General features: G+C 36.4%; 1 protein-coding gene and 1 non-coding gene across 2 annotated transcripts; one reads left to right on the top strand and one right to left on the bottom strand.

Annotated features, from left to right (window-relative positions):
• Window positions 1–14,465: 14,465 nt before the first annotated feature.
• Window positions 14,466–15,947, bottom strand: LOC128243502 (integrin beta-PS-like). The gene has a single exon (XM_052961300.1). It carries the CDS (start codon window positions 15,659–15,661, stop codon window positions 14,726–14,728), a length of 936 nt encoding a protein of 311 aa, XP_052817260.1. The 5' UTR covers window positions 15,662–15,947; the 3' UTR covers window positions 14,466–14,725.
• A 5,971-nt stretch (window positions 15,948–21,918) lies between these two features.
• Window positions 21,919–21,990, top strand: Trnar-acg (transfer RNA arginine (anticodon ACG)). Its single transcript has one exon. It is a non-coding gene; the product is annotated as a tRNA-Arg (tRNA).
• Window positions 21,991–23,505: the final 1,515 nt, after the last annotated feature.

The raw sequence follows: 23,505 nt of genomic DNA on the forward strand, positions 1-23,505 counted from the left end.
GGATCGTGAATTAGATAATTAAATGTTTCGTAAAATGCTGAAGGGTCACTGGAGTCCTGTAAGAAGCTTGGTATTATATACAGTCGAACCCCGTTGGCTCGAAGTCCCAGGGACCGGCGAAAATACCTCGAGCATCAGCAAATTCAAGCCAAGCGGTAAGTCTTACCTTCAATTTAAAGAAATCGGTCCTTTACATACAGTTCGAGCCAACAGAAAATTCGAGCCACCAAGCGAGTTTGAGCCTTTAGACCGTACAGACGGACACATTGCTGTCCTTAATGAATCGAGCGTGTGGGACTTACAAACCACGTTCATGAATATGTTTTCATCCCAATATATCGAACATATAACAAGTATTAAGTTAATTCTTCTCTATGTTTGAAATTCTTCGTCAATTTAATCCGAATAGAGGCACTGGACCGGCCATACGGGCACTTGGCAATTAGTTATAACGTACCTTTCATCCGCAGGTCAATATGCCTGGCTGGGCTTATCAGCAAGGATAATTATCTCGCCGGCTTAATGACAGCTACTGAAGCACATAAACATGCCGGGAACCTTCTCGTTGGCTTTGATTTAAGCACTTCAAGGTGAAAAAGAATGGCAGCAATTTCTATTTACCCGTTAAATGAAACTATTTCAAAGCGAACCGTACCGGTTCATATTGTTCAAATTTTGGAACATGTATCATCCTTTAATATTGGAACATATACTGGTCAATCACTGACTCTAATATTAATTTAATATTAGACATTTTACTAAACTGATGAGACAGATCACACAGCTGCGGAATATTCTTTGAAAAAGACAAATAAAACACACCGTTTTAATTTTTCATCAATTACCCGTGCATCTTCTGTTTTATCAAACGAATAGATTTGGTTGTAACAAGGAAATATCAGAGATAATCAAAAAGCATCTAAATTGACCGACAAGAGAAGCCAAAGAAGACAAGATCACTTAAAATCCGAACATTTCTTTTCAAAATTTCAAGTTTGGCAAGACTAGCTCAGAATTGCTTAACTATCAACACATGTACCGTTTAAACGTTAAAGTCTAACAGCATTATGTATTTAAAATGCAAGCATCCATTACTACGTTTAATAGTTAACGCAAATAATATCGGCCCTGAGAAATTACTTTTGTTTCTTCGAGCTACGCGGGTGAGTCGCAATGATATCGATCTACTAAGGTGCTGTGAACGCTTTTAACGCAACACGGCGGTTCGCACGGGCTAAATTCGCATGTGCACCATACCTCGCTAACGTATAAGATGGCACTAATAGATTAATCATTTGATAAACAGTTAGATTGAATAAGATCGTCAAAATCAAACAGAAAACAAATCATTACCTTGATTTTTTCACACATAAACAAGAGAGGAGAACATACTTTATACGAGTTACCTGTGCTCTTAGAAACCCTTACTCACGTCTCCTCAAAGAGAAGAGTTTACCCATTAATCAAAAGGACCATCACGTCATTTGACGGATGAAACTGAAGTCATATGAGAGACTGACATTACTTTGGTTTAAACTGTATTTATTCAAATGATGTTAATACATCAGCGTATTACAGGAAAATACAGGATTGAAGAGATAGCTTAGAGCTCTTCCCGCCTTTTAATATAAATAATATATCGATATGGTATAGAAAACTTATAATAATACAGATTCAGATACATGTAGTGATCTGTAGTCATATTGTCGGAAATGATCACAAAAGAAACATTATGTAAAAAAAAAGCTTACACAGTGAACTATTTGTTAATGCATGAGTGAGATTACCTTTGTGAGAATAAGCATCTTGCGACAGCGGGGGATTGGAACAGAGGGAGTAGTGGTATATACAGCAGTCTTGAGAGTGGGACTTGCACGTGCATCGGGTTTTTTGTTTTATTTCTTCCAGAAAAAAAACGATCTTTGTATTGTTTGCAGTAGGTGGTTTGGCTGATTAATTGTGAAGTGAAAACATAACTTATTAAAAACGTATATGAAACAAGTAGATTATTAGGCGTATTCTCCAGTAGAACCTTAAAATGATAGCACTATTTAGAAGAATGACGTTTCCAGAGCAATAGCTTATAGTGCATGTACCGTTTCGGTATGTTAACATACTTTAAGTTGTGATTGGACACGACGCGGGTCACAGATCGAAATACAACCAATAGGCGTGGCCAGACCTCGATAAACCCTTTGAAACCATTAGATCGACGGGTCCCGGGCTCCGTGTGAAGACAATTGACTATCATCCAAGTGATCGCAAGTTATATCCAAACAGATGATATTAAATTAAATAAAGACCGTCCTCCGGGACAGACGCACGTTAAAGAACCGGTGTAGCTCTAGCATCGGTAACACACTCTACGTGTAGTCTCATATCGGTTTTCTATTGGCGATACACCTCTTTTAGATACATGTATTTTGTTTTGTAACATAGAAATTAAATATATATACAAGTAACTGAAACGCGAGTGAACCATAGTTTTGTTGTGACACCGAACGGTTGAAAAATGGACGTATATGAGATTTGTTAGAAATAAGATGCCACGAGGTTACAACATTGCCCAAGGATGCTTGTATTCATTTAAAAGCTCGGGTTTCAGGCCAATACATCTTAGCAGGGGGTGTGTTTTTAGACATTTTTCATCATTTCTTTCTTTTGTTATCTATGTAATCTGAAGATGCTGATCTATAATGGTCTACAACTTGTTGAACCTAATTCCATCATTATTAAATGTCATTCTGATGTTTGTTTACTGACATTCATGAATGAAATTATTTGAGGAAAAGTAATGAAATCCGAAGATTGTAGAAAATTGTTGAAACATGTTCTTCATATTGAATGACGTTTTGTAACACAATTTTCTACTATTTTAAAGCTGCACTCTCACAGATTGAACGTTTTGACAACTTCTTTATTTTTTGTTTTGAAACGAGCCAATTTTTGCAAAAATCCATTGAAACCAGTTATACACGACTGCCTACAAAAAAAATTAGATCGCAGATTTAAATATTTATGTACAAAAATTGATGTTAGTAACGGTTTTAGCCATAAAACATTATTTTTCGAACGGAAATATCAAAATCTGATGTTTAAGTCAGCTATCTTATATCACCGGTTTGCAGATATTAACGCAAATGTTTCCTCTTTCCAAGACAAAAAATAAAGAAGTTGTAAAAATGGTATATCTGTAAGAGTGCAGCTTTTACAGCGGGTTTTTAAACGCAAACACGTTAGTGCGGAATTTAAAAGTTTAAATTTGAATTATGGCGTCCGTTCATTTTCGTCCTCAAACTCAACAACCCATACGAGTTTCACAAAGATAGCCCGTAATAAATAAATTATGTCTGCAAGATATGCCATAAAATAATTAGATATTTGCATCTGGCAGGGTTGTGCATTTTTATCTGTTTCTAGGAAACGCAGTTATCCAAACCGCAAACAAGGTTCTAAGATGGTCTCTTCGATAGTTTCTTATCCGTTATAGGTAAATACTTCATATTCCGTGTCACCCCGTTAGGTAATGACACGAACCGGACTTCGGACGAGTGTTTGCATAATTTATTATCGAATAAACGCGACGGTGTCGGACAACAGCCACTTTAGCGGTCGTCTGGTTACATGGATACCACGTTTCCGTGTTTACTTAACGTCTGAACTTATCCAAACAGATAATGCAAAGGAATACAAAGAAAAGACAACACGGAACTGTTTTTACAGCAATGTATTAATATGATAATGAGATACGCCAATAAGTTTTGCGTATTAATATAATCACATAGTGTTTCAATGTATATACAATAATGTACATTGTATATTGATATTATAAACGCAATTAAATGTAATATCAATCAAAAGAAAACATTTATATACGAATCAGAGATGAGCAATGATTTATTGTTTTTTATCAAAATCGGTGAAACTGATCATACCCGTAATTTCATAAGATGATGTATGCAGACAGTTCATCTTCCTCTCATAATTACAGCATGTAGTGTAATGTTAACATTTAACAAAGTTACTAACACCCAATAATGTGCTTGCCCATTCTCGTACACCTGAGTGATGATGCTTTGCGTAGAAGATTAATCATAATCAAACCTCTGGTGAATGAGAATGGTGTTTGCCTTGACTATTGACAATGCCGTTATAACGAGTAACGAACATAATCCATTTACGAATTATTGGTTAATTGGTATCAGCGATGCGAACATCGCTCTTTTAACTAATCAGTCAATTTTCACAGAAAGCATTCATAATAATATCTACTTTCTATGCTTTGTTTTGAATCAACTTTTATAACTTTCATAACAAATCTTCCAGACAAAAGCTTGATGATAAAACGTTATCTGTAGTGCGGAATATGTACGATCATTTTACCATTGCGGAATTCCACATACACACAGTAAACAAATTATCATAGCTACATACGATACATGATTACATGGTACCTTAAAACGGTATACATACGAGAACAGGTTTTACTCAAAATGAACAATAAATAATGAAGGAAAACGGAACCAAAATTCTTATTACATTATTGTTATTGTGTATGACAATTAGAATATAAGTTCAGCATTTCCTAAATACATATAAATGTTTTGAGTAAACAAACAAATGGAAAAGTCCAGCACGTACATGGACATACATAACATTCATAAAGATTTCGACAAACTCTATTTACTTTTTTGAACAGCGTGAATGAACTGATGTATTTCATTGAACCTAATAAATATGCTAAAACTAAGTGTCAGTGAATTGTATAACGGTAACTTATACATGTGTGGATTTTGTACAGTAACAGAGCAATATAATATTTGTCTGTGGAATGTACATTCATTTAAAAGAAAAGTAAAAGGTTAATGATATCTAAAGAGCATTCGGGACAACTCGGCCATTTTCCATCGAAAAACAAATTGGCCGAGATGTTCCGAGGCGCTCCGAATGCCAAAGACGATGCAGTCATCGTGAACTTGCTACACAGTTTACCAAAATGACAAACAGCTTAGGACTCAAATCAACTCAACTCAACTATTGACTGTGTCAAAGGAACCGCCCACAGACTATTAATCAAAGTACTTGCATCAGCTGTTGCGCTAATGTTAATCACAATTAATTCACTTATCAATCAAACTGTAATTATTTACGAAAGTGGCACAGATGTATGTATGTCTCACGCCCAGCGAAATTTGTAACATGCAATTAATCTTATTTTGCACAATTGTACATGAGTTTTTTTACCAACGATCATGCGACTTTGATATGCTGAGATTCTTGAGGCCCGACAAAAATTGCCACAACATATGTTAAGGGTTAACTGTGAAATTCGTTAGGTCTCAAATGTATTGAATGCGTTTACCACACGTTTGAAAAAGTGCATACGAGAAATGAAACGGCGACTAAAACACACACAGAGATCACAGACGTTTTATGGGCAGGCGCGCTGCCGGAGCTGCCACCATGACCCGAAGCGGCCGCTGCGTCCTCGCTAGCCGCGTTTTTATAACCCATTCCATGATTCTCGTCGCCTTTTTCGCTGACGTTTTTGTCGTCAGAATCATCAATAGTCCCAATGTTAATCACAGATAGCGTCGTCGTCGTAGTCGGTATAGGAACGGAACAGTTCATCTCCGTTCGGACGTACAGATCCCGGTAACCTTGCGTCATCCCACCGACTTTGAAAGACTCCATACACATACCCTCATTGAAAAAACTGCACAAAATCCTTTCATCCTCGGTAGTATCGAACTCTTCTTTCTCCACCGGGAGGTAGTTGGCGATGTAGTCACACTGGCTCAGACATTCAATAACTCCAATAGGGCCGGTCCCGAAGATCTTACACCCGACGCAGCCCTTAAATACACTGCAGGGTGTCGGGCACGTGCGACACTCCTCACAAGTGGGCCCCCAGTGTCCCTCCGCGCATGTACACACGCCACATTTGCACTCCCCTTTCCCGTTACACATTTCGCCGTTGCTGGCGCGGCAGTTTGTGTCATCACAGCCTGGAGCCGCCCGCACGGACACAAGAACGAACACCAACATCACAGACAGCAGCGTAACCCACGAGCTAACTTCCATCGTTTAAAATAGTTTTATACTCAATTTACTAAAAATTATTTGTCCGACCGGCAATTCTTTACGGAACACAAGTGTTAAATTATTAATATTAAGTCCTCAAATCGGCACACCCAAGTATTCGTTGTTTTATTATTCACGAATTTCTGAGATGTCTGTTCAGTTTTATTACACGCAATCTTATGTACAGACACAACGCTTTGTTTGAAGTGCGGTAATTTCATGCAATTAGAGTCATATAATACGATTAAGTAGACCAATTAATTGCTCACTATGCACTGTATTCAAGATTGCAAATATTTTTCACCGAAAATATCCCATATAACACAAAAACAACAACTGATCTTTCTCCAACGCTATCTTTTTTCAAACTAAACGCTCCTGTTTATAAGGACTGGCGATAGTCCACAGCTATTAACGAGGATATCCGAAACTGTCATAAAAATTTCACTTTGTGATAATCACTCCAATGCCAGCAGCACCTTGGCATCACATGGTTCAGTGAATCTCTAACACATGTTGAAGCAATTAAAGTGTGTGTCCATGGCTTCCCATCCGCCTTCTCACGATATGCATTATCTATACCTGCCCTTTACAAACAATCCATCAGTCGTCGCCAACCGTAATAAGCCAGCCTCGAGGTCGAAGCCACTTCAACGGTTAAATACTAGGCTTTAAAACATGTCTATATAATACTGTTTATCTTATCAGCTTTTCTGCGTTAAAATATTCTTAAATCAACTCGATCGATTAATTTCAAATGATATTATTTTAGCATTGAAGACTTATTAATGCTAATATATGTTCTTCAGACACGCGAGTGTGAGTTTGACTGAAATATCACCAACTGTTTTGGCCACTCTAACTTCTCAATGTTAAATCAGATGAAATGGGAACACGGTTCATGAGTTTATAATTTATAACTCAATAAAATTGCTCTAGATTTGACCAACAAAGGCATCCCGGGATTTATAAAACCATTAAGACCGCTCCAATTGAACGACTTATCAGACGTCAGCAAATATTTAGCTCGCCATATGAATGACCATTGAAATATGGATTTATCATTTTTCCAATAGAAGTTGTTTCAGCAAAATAAGAAAACTAGATGAATATTGTAAAGAAATGAACTACTTTGTCTTGTCGCTCGGGAGACGGACATTTTGCAATTTGTGCATAGGCCCCTAATGTGCTATCTAACTTTTTTGCCATTTCTTAAGGTCTTTGACATATGTTACATTACCTACGTTATACATACGTCATTTCAGTGCATTGTGCATCGTTTTGCTGAAAGCAAATAACGATTCATAACCGTAACAGAGCTTTGTTCCAGTTGCATGGCGGTTAATTTTCGACAGATATTTGTTATTCTGAAAATATCATAGAAAAATTACAGGGTAGACACAAATTCAAAAAGATTGACAGCTTCGATAAATTTCCCGGAAAAAGTATATTCCTCAACGTAAAAGACCGTGCGATAATTAAAGTGACACCCCTATCGTGTATTTGGTTTCCATAGCAACCAGACACGCCAGATGACCGTAACGCCGGGCCATTTACCTTATCTTCAGAAGCTGAAGGGGATTAGGGGCCTTCTATGTTTGATTTTAGGCAGATAAGCCGTTAATAGCGGATGTCAAAATTGGAAAGTCAACATGCATAGGAAGCCACTTAGTGTATACAGATGTTGACAGATCACATGACATGTATATGGTGGCCAAGAGCAGGTCTCTGGATATCTTATCGTATTCGTCTTTTTGTTTTTGGTGCGTAAAATTTCTTTAAAATCTGCATAATTATTTCTCAAAATAAAGTTTAATAGGAACCGATTAAGAAAGTACCAATGAATCAGTACATAAGATAAATCATCATCATCATCATCATCATCATCATCATCATCATCATCATCATCATCATCATCATCATCATCATCATCATCATCATCATCATCATTATCTCATCATCATCATCAATGTCGTCGTCGTCATCATCATCATCATCATCATCGTCGTCGTCGTCGTCGTCGTTGTCATCATCATCATCATCATCGTCATCGTCATCGTCGTCGTCGTCGTCGTCGTCATCATCAAAAGAAACGTGTAAATTTTTATAAATTATTATGTTCAACTCATTTGACTATATTGTTTAAGGATAAAAAATATTTTTACGCATTTTTAACTGGGGAATATGTGGCCACGTTGGTATTAATTGAAAACCCATTTAAAAGGGCGTTTTTATCTGTAGAGAAATCATACAGGAATTTGTGTTTGGTTAAATTATTAAAGTCGAATGAGTTAAACATTATGTATTAAAATCACGTTTTTACGATTGCTGATCATTTGAATACTATCTTTACAATAATAGTATGTGAATGCAAACATGTTATCAATCTGACGTTCGTCCGTTTGTTCGTTCGTTCGTTCGTTCATTCATTCATTCATTCATTCATTCATTCATTCATTCATTCATTCATTCATTCATTCATTCATTCATTCATTCATTCATTCATTCATTCATTCATTCATTCATTCATTCATTCATTCATTCATTCATTCATTCATTCATTCATTCATTTATATCTTTATTTATAAAATAATATGTAATCGATACTTTGTTTAAACGTTATAATGTGTATCGATGTGATAAAGTTATTGTTAAATGACCTGAAGTAAAAACTTGATTATGGGCGGAGTTGGGCGGAGTGAGCGTAGCGAACTCATATCGGGGGTGGGGGGTGTAGGGGGAGAAGGGGCTGGTGTTGTTACAAACGTCAAAACCCCCGTATAAAATCGTTAATGCATTTAAAACCCTCATTCATTCTTTTATACAACTTGAAAGGTTGACATACTTCCGAAAAAAATATGTCTATAACTCAATTTTAAGTGGATGGGATGATCTGTCACTGCAAGAAAATAATTATGCATATATATATTCGACGATATTATATTTCCTGTACTGTTCGTATTTTGTTACTATGTGTATAATAATTATGCATATATATATATTCAACGATATTATATTTCCTGTACTGTTCGTATTTTGTTACTATGTGTATAATATATCATGTTTTAGGCATGTTATCTTATATATAGACCGATTATATATATTGCTCTTAAAACTGTTTGTTCTGTGTGATTTGGAACAGTTGAAAGAATAGACTCGAAAAATAGAGACACCATTGCCTGTATCTAAACCATGACATCGAGAAGTCGCAATATGTTCCTTGTAGAAGGGAGGCAACCCAAACTGAAATTCACTTACAGCTCAACGGAGTGGTGTTTCGTAACAATGTCTTGTATTTTTGTATTTCCCGAAACGCTAAGGGTTACTTGCCTATGAGAGTTGACTGGGAGCAACTCCCCCACCCCCAATAGAAATAAAATACTAATAATGTTGACAAATTGCTCAATGCAAAATTCAACGAAATGCATGGTCATATTGGAAGTTCTCTATTGTTTGCCGCGAGAAGTGTATAAATCACGGTACGCGAAATGTACCAACTAAATCAAGCACTGAACATCCATATATATGTATTTAAGACAAGCAGCGCTGCCAAGTGAACACAATATAATACTTGTCTTAGAGTAGATACAAATGTTAGCAACGTACATAATGTTCTATGGCAAAACAAGCAAAATGAAGCAATAGATAAACACATACTATGTGAAGTAAGCATACACTCTTGTTGAATCTGGCAGAATATAAAAATATTAAATATCAATTAGATTAGAATTGGCAGCTATTAGGGCTGGTCTGTTTTATACACCAAAATAACGTATTTCCGAAAACTCACAATACACTACTGAACATTATTATTTTATGTTTGAACAATGATTCAAGTTTCTTCACCCTGACATCCCCCACACTGTCAAAGCTCCGATGATTTATCGCATTGTGGCCGCCGATTTCTCTGTGTAAGAATGCCTGTCATGTGTATATGGCATCATGCAGTGGCGGATCCAGGATACGACGTTAGAGGGGGCCTAACATAGGGACGTAACCTCTTGACATGCGGACATCCTTCAGAACCGAAATTTATTTAGTTTAAAATGTTGGGGGTGGGGCGGGTACTCCCCCTCGAACATATTTACAATTTCTAGTACGAAATGGTAGATTTTGGGTGTATTTTATTACCTTGTTTCTCCTATATTGTAATAGAAAGTAAACTTTGTCGATTTAAGGGGAGGCGAACCGGGTGGGCCCCCTCCCCTTGGATCCGCTAGTGTAATGTTTTTATGTCAATGATGGTTCTGTCCATTACTATTGTGCAATGTTTGTGATTAGTATTGCAATCCATTAACTAAATACAATTTCTTTATATGACTATTGTGTTATTTAGTTGTTGAAATGATTTACTTCTTATAATACGACAGGAAGAATGACTGTTGTATCTATAATGATATAATAACAATGTAAGCACCTGAATAATATTATTAGTGACTGTCGGCTGAATGGACGAACATCCCTCAAACTCATCTAAAGACCTATAGTGTTGTTAATCTCAAAGTTTACCAATATTCAAACTTTTTGGAATCTAGTATGCATTTCCTATTGTATTTACTTTGCTTGAAGCTCGAATCACTAAAATCTCAAACATAAAGATATTTGATTTGGCTATTTTGGCTATTATAACCACCAATTAATGAAGCTACAAAACTTTGTTATGCGTTTGAAGAATTGTTCCTCTTACATCTGCTCAATGCCACGTTTTTGGAGTTACAATTTCACCTAAATTACAATATCATCATATAACTTCAGCAATACGTTGCACGTTGTAGTACTAAAGCGGCTCAAAACTAGGTTGATGCGAATACAATATATATATATAATTACATAAATATATATATACATCAACCATTTATTGTGCCCCTTAAATTTACATTTCCTTTAAAGCACAAACTTTCGGTCAGAACATATATTCGCATTCCATTTTTTTTCGTTCGCTCGACATTTAAATGCTGTATGCAATGTATTGTCATTATTTGTTGTTAAAAGTATTATTGTACAAGAAATTGTGCTAATGCCAAAGATTATACGTTTCAAAGCGGCTATTCAAGACCAGTAAATGCGTCTTAATAATGCCGGAAAATCACAACTAAACGATATTCAAGGAGAATAATTTATTTATTATAAACTTGGTCATGTGTTTGTAGTGACGATTTTTGACATGCCTTGGCAACTACTTCAAGTATTTCAATTTAAGAAAATAAGTTTGTTTTTAACATCCTTTAGATAAGTGGTTCTTTAATGCCCGTTTGACCTCGGCCCATTTTTCAATGTTAGCTGGTGAAATGGACTTGATAATCAGATGGCTGTTGTGCATTATGGCACATATATTTATTACACTTATTATGCTCTGTTTACACATCTGCAGTTAACAGTAAATTGCCAGTAACGTTTTCGAATAACATCATAGCGAGTTTGCACAGCTGAGGAGTCCCAGAAGAATCATTACAATAATCATACTAAGAACAAAACGAATTTTGAAGCCAGGTATCGGAGACGCGGCTGAATATTTCAGTCAAGTATGAATATTTATTTTTATAATTCAAATGAGGGTAAACATAAAGTTTAAACGCTTTGAGCCATACGTATATTGATAAAATAATAGATCACGTCTTTCAAAAGGCTCATTTTTATTACGAATTTCCGATTTGTCACCCTATTGTTTGCCTTGAACTATTCAAACATTGGAATTGTTTATAGACATGTTATTATGGCAATCACGTTAGTTATTGTGAATGTTCTTGGAAATAGAAACACACCAGCAATTGAATCTGTTTCAAGTGTTTTCTTTGGGAAAAACAGAATGTTTCTGAAAATTGTTCATTATTTATTAGTATACAGCTTCAACATTAATGCGTTAATGGCATTCAACACAAGGTAGGATGCTGATACGAGTAGCGATAAATGGAGTTTTCCACACAAACGGTGTTTTTATTTCACTTAGGCCACACCAAATTGATATTTCGTTCCTCGGATTTACCGCTCCTATTTTTTTGAAAATGTAAAAAAAATATTTTTACTTTTTCTTGTGCGCCCGCACCTCCATTTTGATCGCCAAACATATTTTTTTCAAGTAATAATTTATTAAAAGGCTAAAACTAATCAAGTATAATTTTTCTACGCTAGTTTTCGTGTTTTTTTTATGGGAAGTTACCGATGCGTAGTGTTTTTATATTGTATCCCGATCGGTTTAGCATGGGTTTCAATAAATTCAATCAAAATGGCGGCTTCCGGTATAAACAATGTGGCTCGAAGTTTGGAAAGTAAATCTTATTTTTGACAATAAATATGTTTTGAGCATGCTTGAAGTCATTGTTGATCGTCTCATGCACTAAAGGATCATTATTTAAAGCAATCATTATGCAATAAAGCATGTGTATCTGAGACTGGTAGCGATTATATTGCGTAATTAGTGACTCGTTTTGAATGGAAATCGGAATGATCAACTAAGTACTATTTTATTCAAGTCATAATACAAGGGACCAAAATTTTACCTCGTTACGAAGATGCTGAAGAAGAAATATCATCTTAACTGGAAGATGAGTCATTGTTTGGTCCAAATTGATGTATGAAGCTCATTTTTGATCAAATTCTGACAAAACAACAGTTTTGAACAAATATCTTTTCACAAATAGCGATATAAACACTGGTCTGGATATACCTCAACATAAGTAAGCCTAAGTTTATCACCTTATATTTTGTTTTTATTTGCAGCATAATCCGGGATTGTAATGCACTTGTCAATTGTAACCACTGCCCCGCCCACCCCTCGCCCTTGCTCCAGGGGTATACCGGGGACAGCAGAGGCAATGGGCTGTGTTTTTACCTTTCAGATGGCCCCGCAGTGCCTAGTGAATGTGGTTTTGTCTTCATATTGAAAATAGTCGGGAATGGGCCTTACATAGGTATTCGGGGTTGCGGGGCCATTTGGCAGGGTTTACCAGCAGTGTGTCCCTGCAGGTCGGGTATTTTACCCGGGTTTTGAGAGACCGGAAGTCAAAGTCCCCGCTATTCCGGACTTAGGGGGGGGGACATATACAATTGGCTGGTGCATAAAAACATCTAAATAACCAAAAAAAGTACTCTGAAAAATAACCTTGTTCTTTTTGGTTTTAATAAGCACATGTCATTGCATTTCCTGTGATAATAAAAACAAAATTTAGTCTATGTTATATGGAGTCTGATGTTTGATGATGCCTGTGTAAGTGATCATTTTTTACAAATCCAAAATCAATCCTAAGTTATGTCTAAATACAGTTGCATATGATGTTAAACTGATTCAGGTAGATTTATTTAAGTCGTTTCAAAATTTTACGAAAAGCAGGGTTATTTATTATCATGAATGATCGTCATATTAAAGTACGTTTTAATTATATAAGAAATTAGATTTATCCATATAATGTTTGTACTAAACACGGATGAATAAATAGTATGTATTCCGACATTTTCCCAATGTCCATTAGAGGTTCAGTTCAAGATGGCATTAAAATGGGTTTAAGGGCAATTATTTTGAACAATCTTTCTTATTTATATTGAATATAAGGACTAATATATTTTTCGCTCTTCGCTCGCATCGGTTTTTATGAAAACTGACAAAAATTTTTTTTTATTTTTTTTCGCTCGCTCGCTCCAATTTTTTTTGGCAAAAATCCGAGGAACTAAACATAAATTTGGTGTGGCCTTACAGAAAAGAAATAGTACATAAATAAAACATAGAAAAAGAAATAATGAAAACAAGTAATATTTTTATTATGACCGTCACTATAATAGAAAGAATTTAATATGCATATATAGCACCAAAATAATCATTTATATAACCTAAATTTGTCTGAGGAGGACCCCCACACACATATCACATTTAGCGTCTGTTTTTTTTGTTTTTTTTTTGGGGGGGGGAGGGGGGGGGGGGGTCGGGGGAGCTCTGAGTTGCGCCGCCAGGTTACGCACTTATCTAACGTCCTGGGTCCTCCCTGGTACCTTTATTCACGGATATCGGTTAGGCAAATACAATGCCGTCTTAGCAATATGTACTTCTGTATAATCAAAATGAAATTATTTCCAACCAAGTCTTACGTTATTTTGGTAAAATAATAGATCACGTTCTTTCAAAAGGCTTATGTTTTCCGATTTTCTGACAATTCACCCCATTGTTTGCTTTGAACTACTCAAAACCTGGAAATGTTTATAGGTTTGTTATTACGGCAATTTAGGTCTTGTTTTTGCTATATACTAGAGAATCGCGTGCATTCTACATCTTCATATCACACATTGGAATAGTTTGTTAAGACACAGCCAAGACTCTGTTATACCTGTATGCTATCATTGGGCGTTCACCAGGCAATTTTCTTGAATCCAGATCTAATAAACCAACGCTGATGGATTTTCAAATATTTATGGCTACAAAATAAATGATTTACAAAGACAAAAATGATTTACAAAGTGTTTAAATAACATATATGTGATACACATAGATGTATTAAATACTATCAAAATGTAATGCATAATATCCAGTCCTTGTTTTTAAACTCGTTAAGCCGAAGTAAATCAAATTGATCTCTATGAGTTTTGTATGTAACACAGTACTAGCATAATACATGCTTAGAAAAAGCAAGCAGAATGTATAGATGACGGGCATACATCATTTGACAAAGGAAAACTTAATGAAAAAGGCAAAAAATACACTGATATACCAAACAGTCACATGGAATACAAGACTGGACGCGCCTGAGCGGTTTTTGCTGCTCTTCTCTTCCCTTGGCATATCGGCATTTCCGGATTTATCTTCTTCCGGCGGAAAGTCTCCTCGCCGTGGTGGATTCACGTAGTCATGCGTGGACGTTTCGTAATCTTTATAGTCATAATCACCAATAGCCTTGCATGTTCCGTCCGCGGTGATCTTCTGCCGACCATCTTCCGGTTTCGCAACTAGAAAGTACATTACACAGCCATCGTCTGTGTATAACAAACAAGGAAAGCCTTTCACTCGGAGATCTTCGAGCTTTATACTGTCTACGATAGATATGTCGATGTTGTATTGGTCACTGCATTTCACGCATTCCTTTCCGGTCAAATTTCCGGTTCCAAAAGTCTTGCACTCCACACAGTCTCTAAATTTTATACAGTCCCCGGACTCATCCGGATGATCTTCGCAGAACTCTCCGGTGGATTCACCGTCACACTTGCATCGCCCACAATCGCAGGTACCCCGGCCGCTGCATAAATCAACGGCGCCAGTCGCGATGCATGCCTCCGGGCTGACCGGACACTGACAGCTATCACCCGTCCACCCAGGCGCACAGACGCACATCCCACACTCGCACCGACCCAGCCCGCCACACAGTTTTCCGTTATAATATGGACACGACATACTGTCACATTCGCAGAACTGGCCAGATAACGTTTGTTTGTTACACTGGCACATTCCACAAACGCATCTGCCGGCGTTGTTACATACAACGCCATTCTCGTTCATACACGGTCGCGTGTCATCACAGTCCATATTATCTTGCCCTACCGCAAGGGAAACAAACTGGACTATCAGCAACACACTGACAACCTCGGTGGATAGCATCATAGTAACTTGAATCGGCGTATTGAGAGAAAGAAAAATCCAAAATGAAGTTCACCATGAACATGAAACACCTCTCAAACTTACAAATAACTTGTATATCACATTTCCCATTCCATTATTTTTAAGCACCACATTGTATCATTTATCCCTGAGGTTATTTTCACTTATCTTGAATGTTTTACCAGGCATGAACACAGGTAATATACACAATGGTACAGCTCGTAGAAAAGCTCCCGTGGAATGTGTACAGCCAGGTCTTGGAGTGTGTGCCAACACACATTAATGGTTTGTATAAAGATGAGATCTGACAAGCGCCGGCTGCAGGTAGACTCGCTCGTGCACGTGGTGTGCCAGGGACAGCAGCGTCCGGGATATGGACCTCGACAGATCGCAAAACGCTTTTTATTTTCCAAGGCCTGCGTGCTCTGAGCATGGTGCGAGGGTTGTAAACATGGGGATATTTCATCGAGACTCATATTTGAGCAAGTGCATTGTTACCCCACATGCTTTTGGAATCATTTTAAGGGTTTTGTGTGCAGAGCATAAGAAAAGTATAACCGTTACCGAAAGAAGTAAAAAGAAAGCTGTTTCGGCCTTCAGCGATTGCAAAGTATTTTGTCTTCGTTCGGGTATATGTCGAATTAAATGCTGTAATAACTAAAAGCTGCACTCTCACAAATTGAACGTCTTGACATTTTTTATTTTGTTTTTGTGTTGGAACGAGCCTATTTATTAGAAAATGCATGCCAACCATTCATATAAGACTGCTGACAAAAATTAAGTCACTAATATTTTGTCAGCAGACTTGAATCACTGGTGTGCAGATATTTACGCACAAATGTGCTCATTACATGACAAACTATGTAAAAAACGGTAAATCTGTGATAGTGCAGCTTTAATGAATGGTGTTCTTTGGATAATTTATTTTACATACTCAGAAATCAGCAAGCAAATACCCTTCACATGATATACAAAATGGGATCGGAGCACCATTATTGGAGAGGAGAAGCTTAAGTGGGGGTTGGATTCCTGTAAATCGGGATATCAGATATACTTGACAAAACTGTACTTTTGTTATGAACAGAGATGTTTGAAACATTTTAACACTTAAATCTGTTCTTGTTTTTACATACTGTTGGATCCTTGAATTCCCGTGAGAATCGCACATTAAACTCAGATATATGTATTCGTGATGTAATGTAACAAATTGAAACATAATATATTTGATCAAGTTTCTGACACAAAGCATACTTATTTTTTAACGTTTGAGTAAAACGAATTTATAAAAAGTCAGCCTCAGACCTAGTTGTGACCTAAAAGTCGGCCTATAAAGATAAGTATTATGAATGAATTTCAATCCTCTCTGAATTAAACGACAAAGACTTGCAGCAATGCTATTATAAATGTTGAAAAACATAACAAAGGATGATACCGCAGCGCCATGGGGTTAACGCTCGATTGTTAAGTGTATGGAAGGTTTTTTTGTGTGTACGTGACTTTAAAAACGTGTCGGATATTGCTGATATGGCGGCATTGCCAGAGATGCAAAAATGTTTTAAAGTTATTAAAGGGACTGTTACAGATTGGCACCAAAAAAAAAGTTTTTCTCTGTAACGAATCTCAGGACAATTGTAAAAAAGTACCAAAATGTAAAAAAAAATGTGTCGGAGACCGGGCGTCGCCAAAATTGGAGTCCAGCGTCTTACTCACTGAGCTACAAAGGCTTATTCTAATCTGGTGACATAATTAAGCTATACACCTACCTCGGTAATATCACGTGATAACAACGACTAGCCAATCACGCATAAGGAATTAATTCTACCGGGTAGACATACCCAGTAATCTTTTTAATGGGAAAATACGAAATAACTGCTAAACTTAAATTAATTTTAAACTATGTGGTACTTCAGTTAATCAGTTTAAATGCATTGTACACATCGATGCTAAGTTTATGTCATTTTTGACAATTTTCTCTTTTTTTTCGCTTTTTTATCATACGTGAGACAGCCCCTTTAAAAGCGACATGGCTGTTTCAGGGCATCATCTTCAGAGATGTGAGAACGTTATAAAGTAATAAAAAGTGCATCGGTGATTCATGGCAGCATTGCCAGAGATGAACAATACAAGTACACGGGGAATCACCAGTACTTGTAAATAATTATGTAAATATTGCTGTTTTGATGATTCATACGAAAATATACTTCCCAGTCATGAGTTTTTGATTTTTAAACGATTTGACTTTTGTGAATAATTTATAGTTGATGGTTTGGCAGAACTTTTTTGTGTATTCGTAAATATTTGCAGACGCACGAGGATGACTACCAGATGCTTTACCAGGAGGCTTGGCGGGCAAAGTGGATCATCTCCCGGAACTGCTACAAGATTTGATGACCACAAGTGTCATTCGTCAATACGAAAGCTGTTTTATTCAGTTGAAAACGTGGGATTTAAAGAGGGGTTAGTTTCAGTGTGTGTATACCACGTGATAAATTACGTCATAAATGCTACGTCCGAAAGCAACATTTTGCTTAAATGAAGTCTTAAAACAAAGATAACTTTTCTTTAACTGCACTATTTTAAATGAAAAAGGGCAGTCTATGCCACTCGAAGAGCCCCGCCTTCGTTTCGATACCGGAGTTTGATAGGGTGATTAGTTTCATCAATTACTTAGACAAGCCTGTTTTCAAACTAATGTTCTGACAGTGCTCCGTCAGACGGCTAGTGAAAAGGTTAGTCGAAGTATTTTAAGACACTAAACTCTCAATCAAACTCTGGTAAAAGACCGATGGCGGGACTCCGTAAGCGTCGTAGATTGCGCTGTTTCATTTAAAATGGTGAAGAAATAGTGAAGTTATCTTTGTTTAAAGTCTTCATTCGTAGTAAGATATTGCCTTCCGACGTAGCATCTATGACGTAATTTATCATCGTGGTATACACATACTGTATTTTGACTGCTAAAGCTTTTACTATTGCAATATATTTGTGGTCATTAATACGATGTGCTAAATGGGCAAGTGTTCAGTGGCTTGTACTGGTTTCATCTATAGTACACACTTATTGAATATTATTATATTCGATACAATTTTAACAAAATGAACAATTAAAACCATGTTCACACATATAGAAACAGCTCGAGGATTCGTATATTTTATAGTTTATTTTAATCTCATCTGTGAACAATATAATACATATACATTTCTACACATAAAACATACAGCACACAGCCATTCTTTAAAGAATTATAACAGACTATGGCCCGGTTGTTCAAAACTCTCGTTAAGGATTTAACGTGAACTGTCATCGTTAAATGTTACGCTGTCAACGTTAAAATTAACGTTAACTTTAACGTTGACAAAAATGAGTTGTTCAAACTTAACACTTACGCTGACGGTGATAAAGTAGGCGCTAACTTAACGACTCTTCTAACGTTGGTCTGGACCAACGTTAGAGTCAACGTTAAATAGTCTGTCAACGTTAAAAATGGCTGAAACAGTTGGTGCTTTTCTCAACAACAGAAGAAAAGAGAGGATTAAATTATTTCTTTCGATCCACATGAAAAGTGTTGACTTAGAAATGCGATGCCGCTACTGTTTTGATATCAATGAATCAATTGTACAGCTGCTTGCCGAAGACTTTCAACGTAAGACTTAACGGTCAGAGCGGTGTCAGCACGGGAGCGAGCAAGTGTGGCTCTGAGGTGGTGAATTGATTAGATATGTCGACCATACTGTCCCTGACATTTGATACTTTCCTCTGACTGGTCACTGCAAGTTAAATCACCAACCACCTGTCGCACATTTGATACAATAAGCGCAGTGTTTTTAAGTACCTGTTAGTATGTTACTTACACATTTATTTACAGAACCAAACTGAATCAGCAATTGTAAACAGGCTATGAAATGATTATGGTTACCAAATAATTGCAGAATATTTACCTGCATAAATGACCCTGAGGTGAAATATCTCCATGATGACAGATTGGGCTTCCACAAATGCACTGTCAATGTGACAAGTGTGGTAGACCACTCACTATCCTATTTCCATAGAGGAAGCCACTACAAGTACAGTTTTAAATCCAATTTATCTAATTAAAAAATATTTTCTTCCACTGTTTACATCATCCGAACCAAACTCCGCGCAGTGTTACTTCCCTTGCAGTACAGTAATCACTGCCACCACAAGATTTTCATCCAAAATTGGATGAAAACTTTTAATGGCATTTTTTTTAATCATATACATTTATTCTTATATCCTTTCTTAAATAATTACTTTACGCCAGTTGATAGGCATAATATGTTTTATAAAAAAATAACAATTAAAAAAACATTCGGAAATGTTCGGTCTTTTTTTCAAATTGAAAGTAGGATTTACAAATTACAATATCAACATGGATGTGTTGTTAGCTATTCAGACATGTATCGAACGTTTTGCATTTTTTCCTTTTATGGAATAAAATCGTTTATTTTCTAAACAAATGAAACATGTTGCTGGAATTTCTTTTAAAGGTGTTCCGTCCATTTTGTAAATTGCAATCACGTGCCGTTTCTATCATCACGTGATATTTGTGAAGGCAGTGATTACTGTACTGCAAGGGAAGTAACACTGCGCGGAGTTTGCATCCGAACGCTTGAAATTACGACACAGATAAGTCGGTAAATTAGAAACGGTCGGACGCTTCACCCCACTAATAAATCGCCCCTTTTATGGATCAACCTGTTTCACTTCAATTAACAGGTTAACAGGTTAACTGTTTATCTTATCAAAATACAAATAAGCATGAATATTGCATTAGAATCACCAGTTTTGAACAACATAATTGTGAAAATGCAACATGAAAGTATTGCAAAATTATACTTATCACGCAGATTAAATTAAAGCATTAATCCACTTTACATTTGATAAGTCAATGCAAAGTTAACTAGATTCTTATACTAGTATTATAAAAAAATCAATAATAGGACGGTATTAAAAAAGCTCAACTGATATCCTAGTTAAGGGCAAGTAGTTCAGTCAACATGAATATTTAGTGTAATGTAACCTCAAATCATTTTTTCCCATTTGTTTTCGTTGTGGTTAAAACATGGCCTTGACATTCATGAAAAAAACAACAACGGATTTTTAGAAGAAGTTGTAGAATTTTGGTAATATATGATATACCAGTGTATGTATATATCATGTTATATATACCTTTACGTATAACGGTTGGTTTCCAAAACAAAACGCATCCTTAAATTTTATATCATTATTCATTTAATATTGACTAATATTGACTAAAAAATAGCGAAGTGATGAAATGAATAATGAAATACACCACTGCCTGTGACTTAGTTATACAAGTTTAACATTTTAAGTGGATTTACCCATCAAGTGGACGGGGTAAGTTTAATTGTAATTTCGCCGCATCAGACCACAGAAATTGTAAAGGATTATGGAAATACAAACAGGAAGTGAGCTTAACGCTGGTGTTAACGCCAACACGTAAGCGTTACATCAGTGTTAGCTAACGCTTACGCCTATAGATTTTTGAACAACAGGATAACGCTGATGTCGTTAGTTAACGTTAACGCTAACGGTTAACGCTAACATGTCAGCGTAAGCGTAAGTAATTTAACGAGAGTTTTGAACAACCGGGCCTATATAACACAGCTGTTTTGCACGTACATTGTCTTGATAAAACTATTACAAGAGAATTTGTTACATTTGTTTAAAGTACAGGTCACTTACAAAATGATTAAAAGAAAAACTGTTATTAAATTTACCAGTTGAAATAGAGTGTCATAGAAATGCACCAAGTATTCCTTTAAGTATCATAGTAAGTCTGTGCAACATGGTAAAACATTATTTGTTGAAATATTTAAGATATAACTGAGCTGTAAGAGAATAAGAGTATTACAAGATAAAACTCACTTAATTATAGCTAGAACATAAAATTTGTATTAAAAGCATCTATTTACTGATTAAAACATTGTTTCTTGTTTTTTTTACAAAAGGCATTTTGCTAAAGACCTGACTAAATGTCGATCGGGTTGGGTGAACAAAAATACATATCTTTCAACAACTGTTAAAAGCTCGAAGATTGGTTCAAAGATTATTGCAACACCAAAAAGTGTAGAACTATCTTACAATAGGATTCAGCCTCATAATTATGCTGATGTAATTTGTGAGACCTTTACTTATTATGACCACGACCACTTGAACTTTCAGGTCTATTTATCGGAACATACCACCAATGTATGGCCAATTTTTGCAATGATTGCTCCGTCTCCGTGGCTTAGTGGTTAAGCATCCGCCTACGAAGCGGGAGGTCGTGGGTTCGATCCCTGCCCGAGTCATGCCAAAAGACGTTAAAAGTTGGTACAAGTAGCTCCCTTGCCTGTCGCTCGGCATTTAAAGGGTAGTGCTTGGAAAAGTGGTGTACTCAGTACTGGTTTAACCCAGGAAAGTTGTGCTTTACACCGAGCACAAAAAAGAACCAAGGGGTCTCTTCGAAAAAGAGCTAGGGTATCGCACCCGGACTTCCTTATATCCCACCACTGTCTCTTCAGCGTGCTGTCCCTTCAGTAAAAACAAAGGCCTCCGTTGGAAATAAGTGCTAGCTCTATTAAATGACCAGTCAAATATTCTTCTATTTACTAAAAATAAACTGATGAACATCATCAAAAAAACTGTCGTTTACTAAACTCAGACATCTATGCCAGTGGTTATATATAGATTTCCCACTGATCAATCAGTATTGGCGACCAGCCCATTTCACCATGCACAGCTGCATGGGGGGTACCGACACCCAAGGAGAATCTCATAGCTCGATTCTGTACTGCATTAATACAACCATAGGATTTAATACCCCAAATAGATGCACCATAGTTTATTACTCGAACAACACAAGTGTTTAACCGTTTTGTAAAAACTTTATATGGGAAACCATCAACATTCTTGAATTCAGCTATGAGAAGTCCTAAAGCACGGTTAGCACTCTTTGCTTCTAATTAAGCAGTGATATTATAGTCTACATGGTCAGGCAGCATAAGCTCTAGGAACAGATATTGCCTAACAATATCCTAATTTGAATAAACACACTTAAATGAATAGTTTGTAACAGGTAGCGAAGGTGGTCTAAAATGCACTAAATTACTATACTAATACTAACAGCCTGTCACGTAACGCTACCGCTCACTTAACTTTCGTGATAGTTCGTTCAGTAACCAACCAACAACTGTTCAAGTGTTCTAAGTCTTTATTGTTCCACGTTCTTTCTAAGTATAATAATCAGTATATAATACAGCATGACATTTAAGGTAATCCCACATCCTAACTGCCGTCCATTAAGGACCCAAGGCCGGTCTCCTTGCCGTGCCTAAACGCACTCTGTTTTCACATCCCAAGTCATCTCTTTTATACTAATTTGTTGTCTACATATGACAGCTTTACAACCACAGGAATACACGTTTTTGTAATTAACATGACCATTTTGTACATTTGTACCAGGTCGGCTGTCAACCATCTTCATATTCAAATGACAATCAAATATGCCCTACATTACTAAACATACAGTATGTAGACACATATCCATTTAATTAAATCTTAATTATATCTTAAATATAACGTATTACGTCACATTCTATAGTAACTCTGCTACGTGACAAGCCATTCCATTTGATGTACACCAAATACTCAGCATAGACAAAAGGCACTGTAAGTCATCTTCAGATACTAAAGCTAAAACTGGCTTCTGCTCGTGTCCAGTTCAACCGTTGAAAAATCACCGATTCATTGGAATGAACGGAAAAATGATTTTTATCCAAATTTATACTGACTATAAATGGCAATTCTGTTAATAGATATTTAAT

This window comes from Mya arenaria, chromosome 8, assembly GCF_026914265.1.
Source record: "Mya arenaria isolate MELC-2E11 chromosome 8, ASM2691426v1".
NCBI classification, from domain to species: Eukaryota; Metazoa; Mollusca; class Bivalvia; order Myida; family Myidae; genus Mya; species Mya arenaria.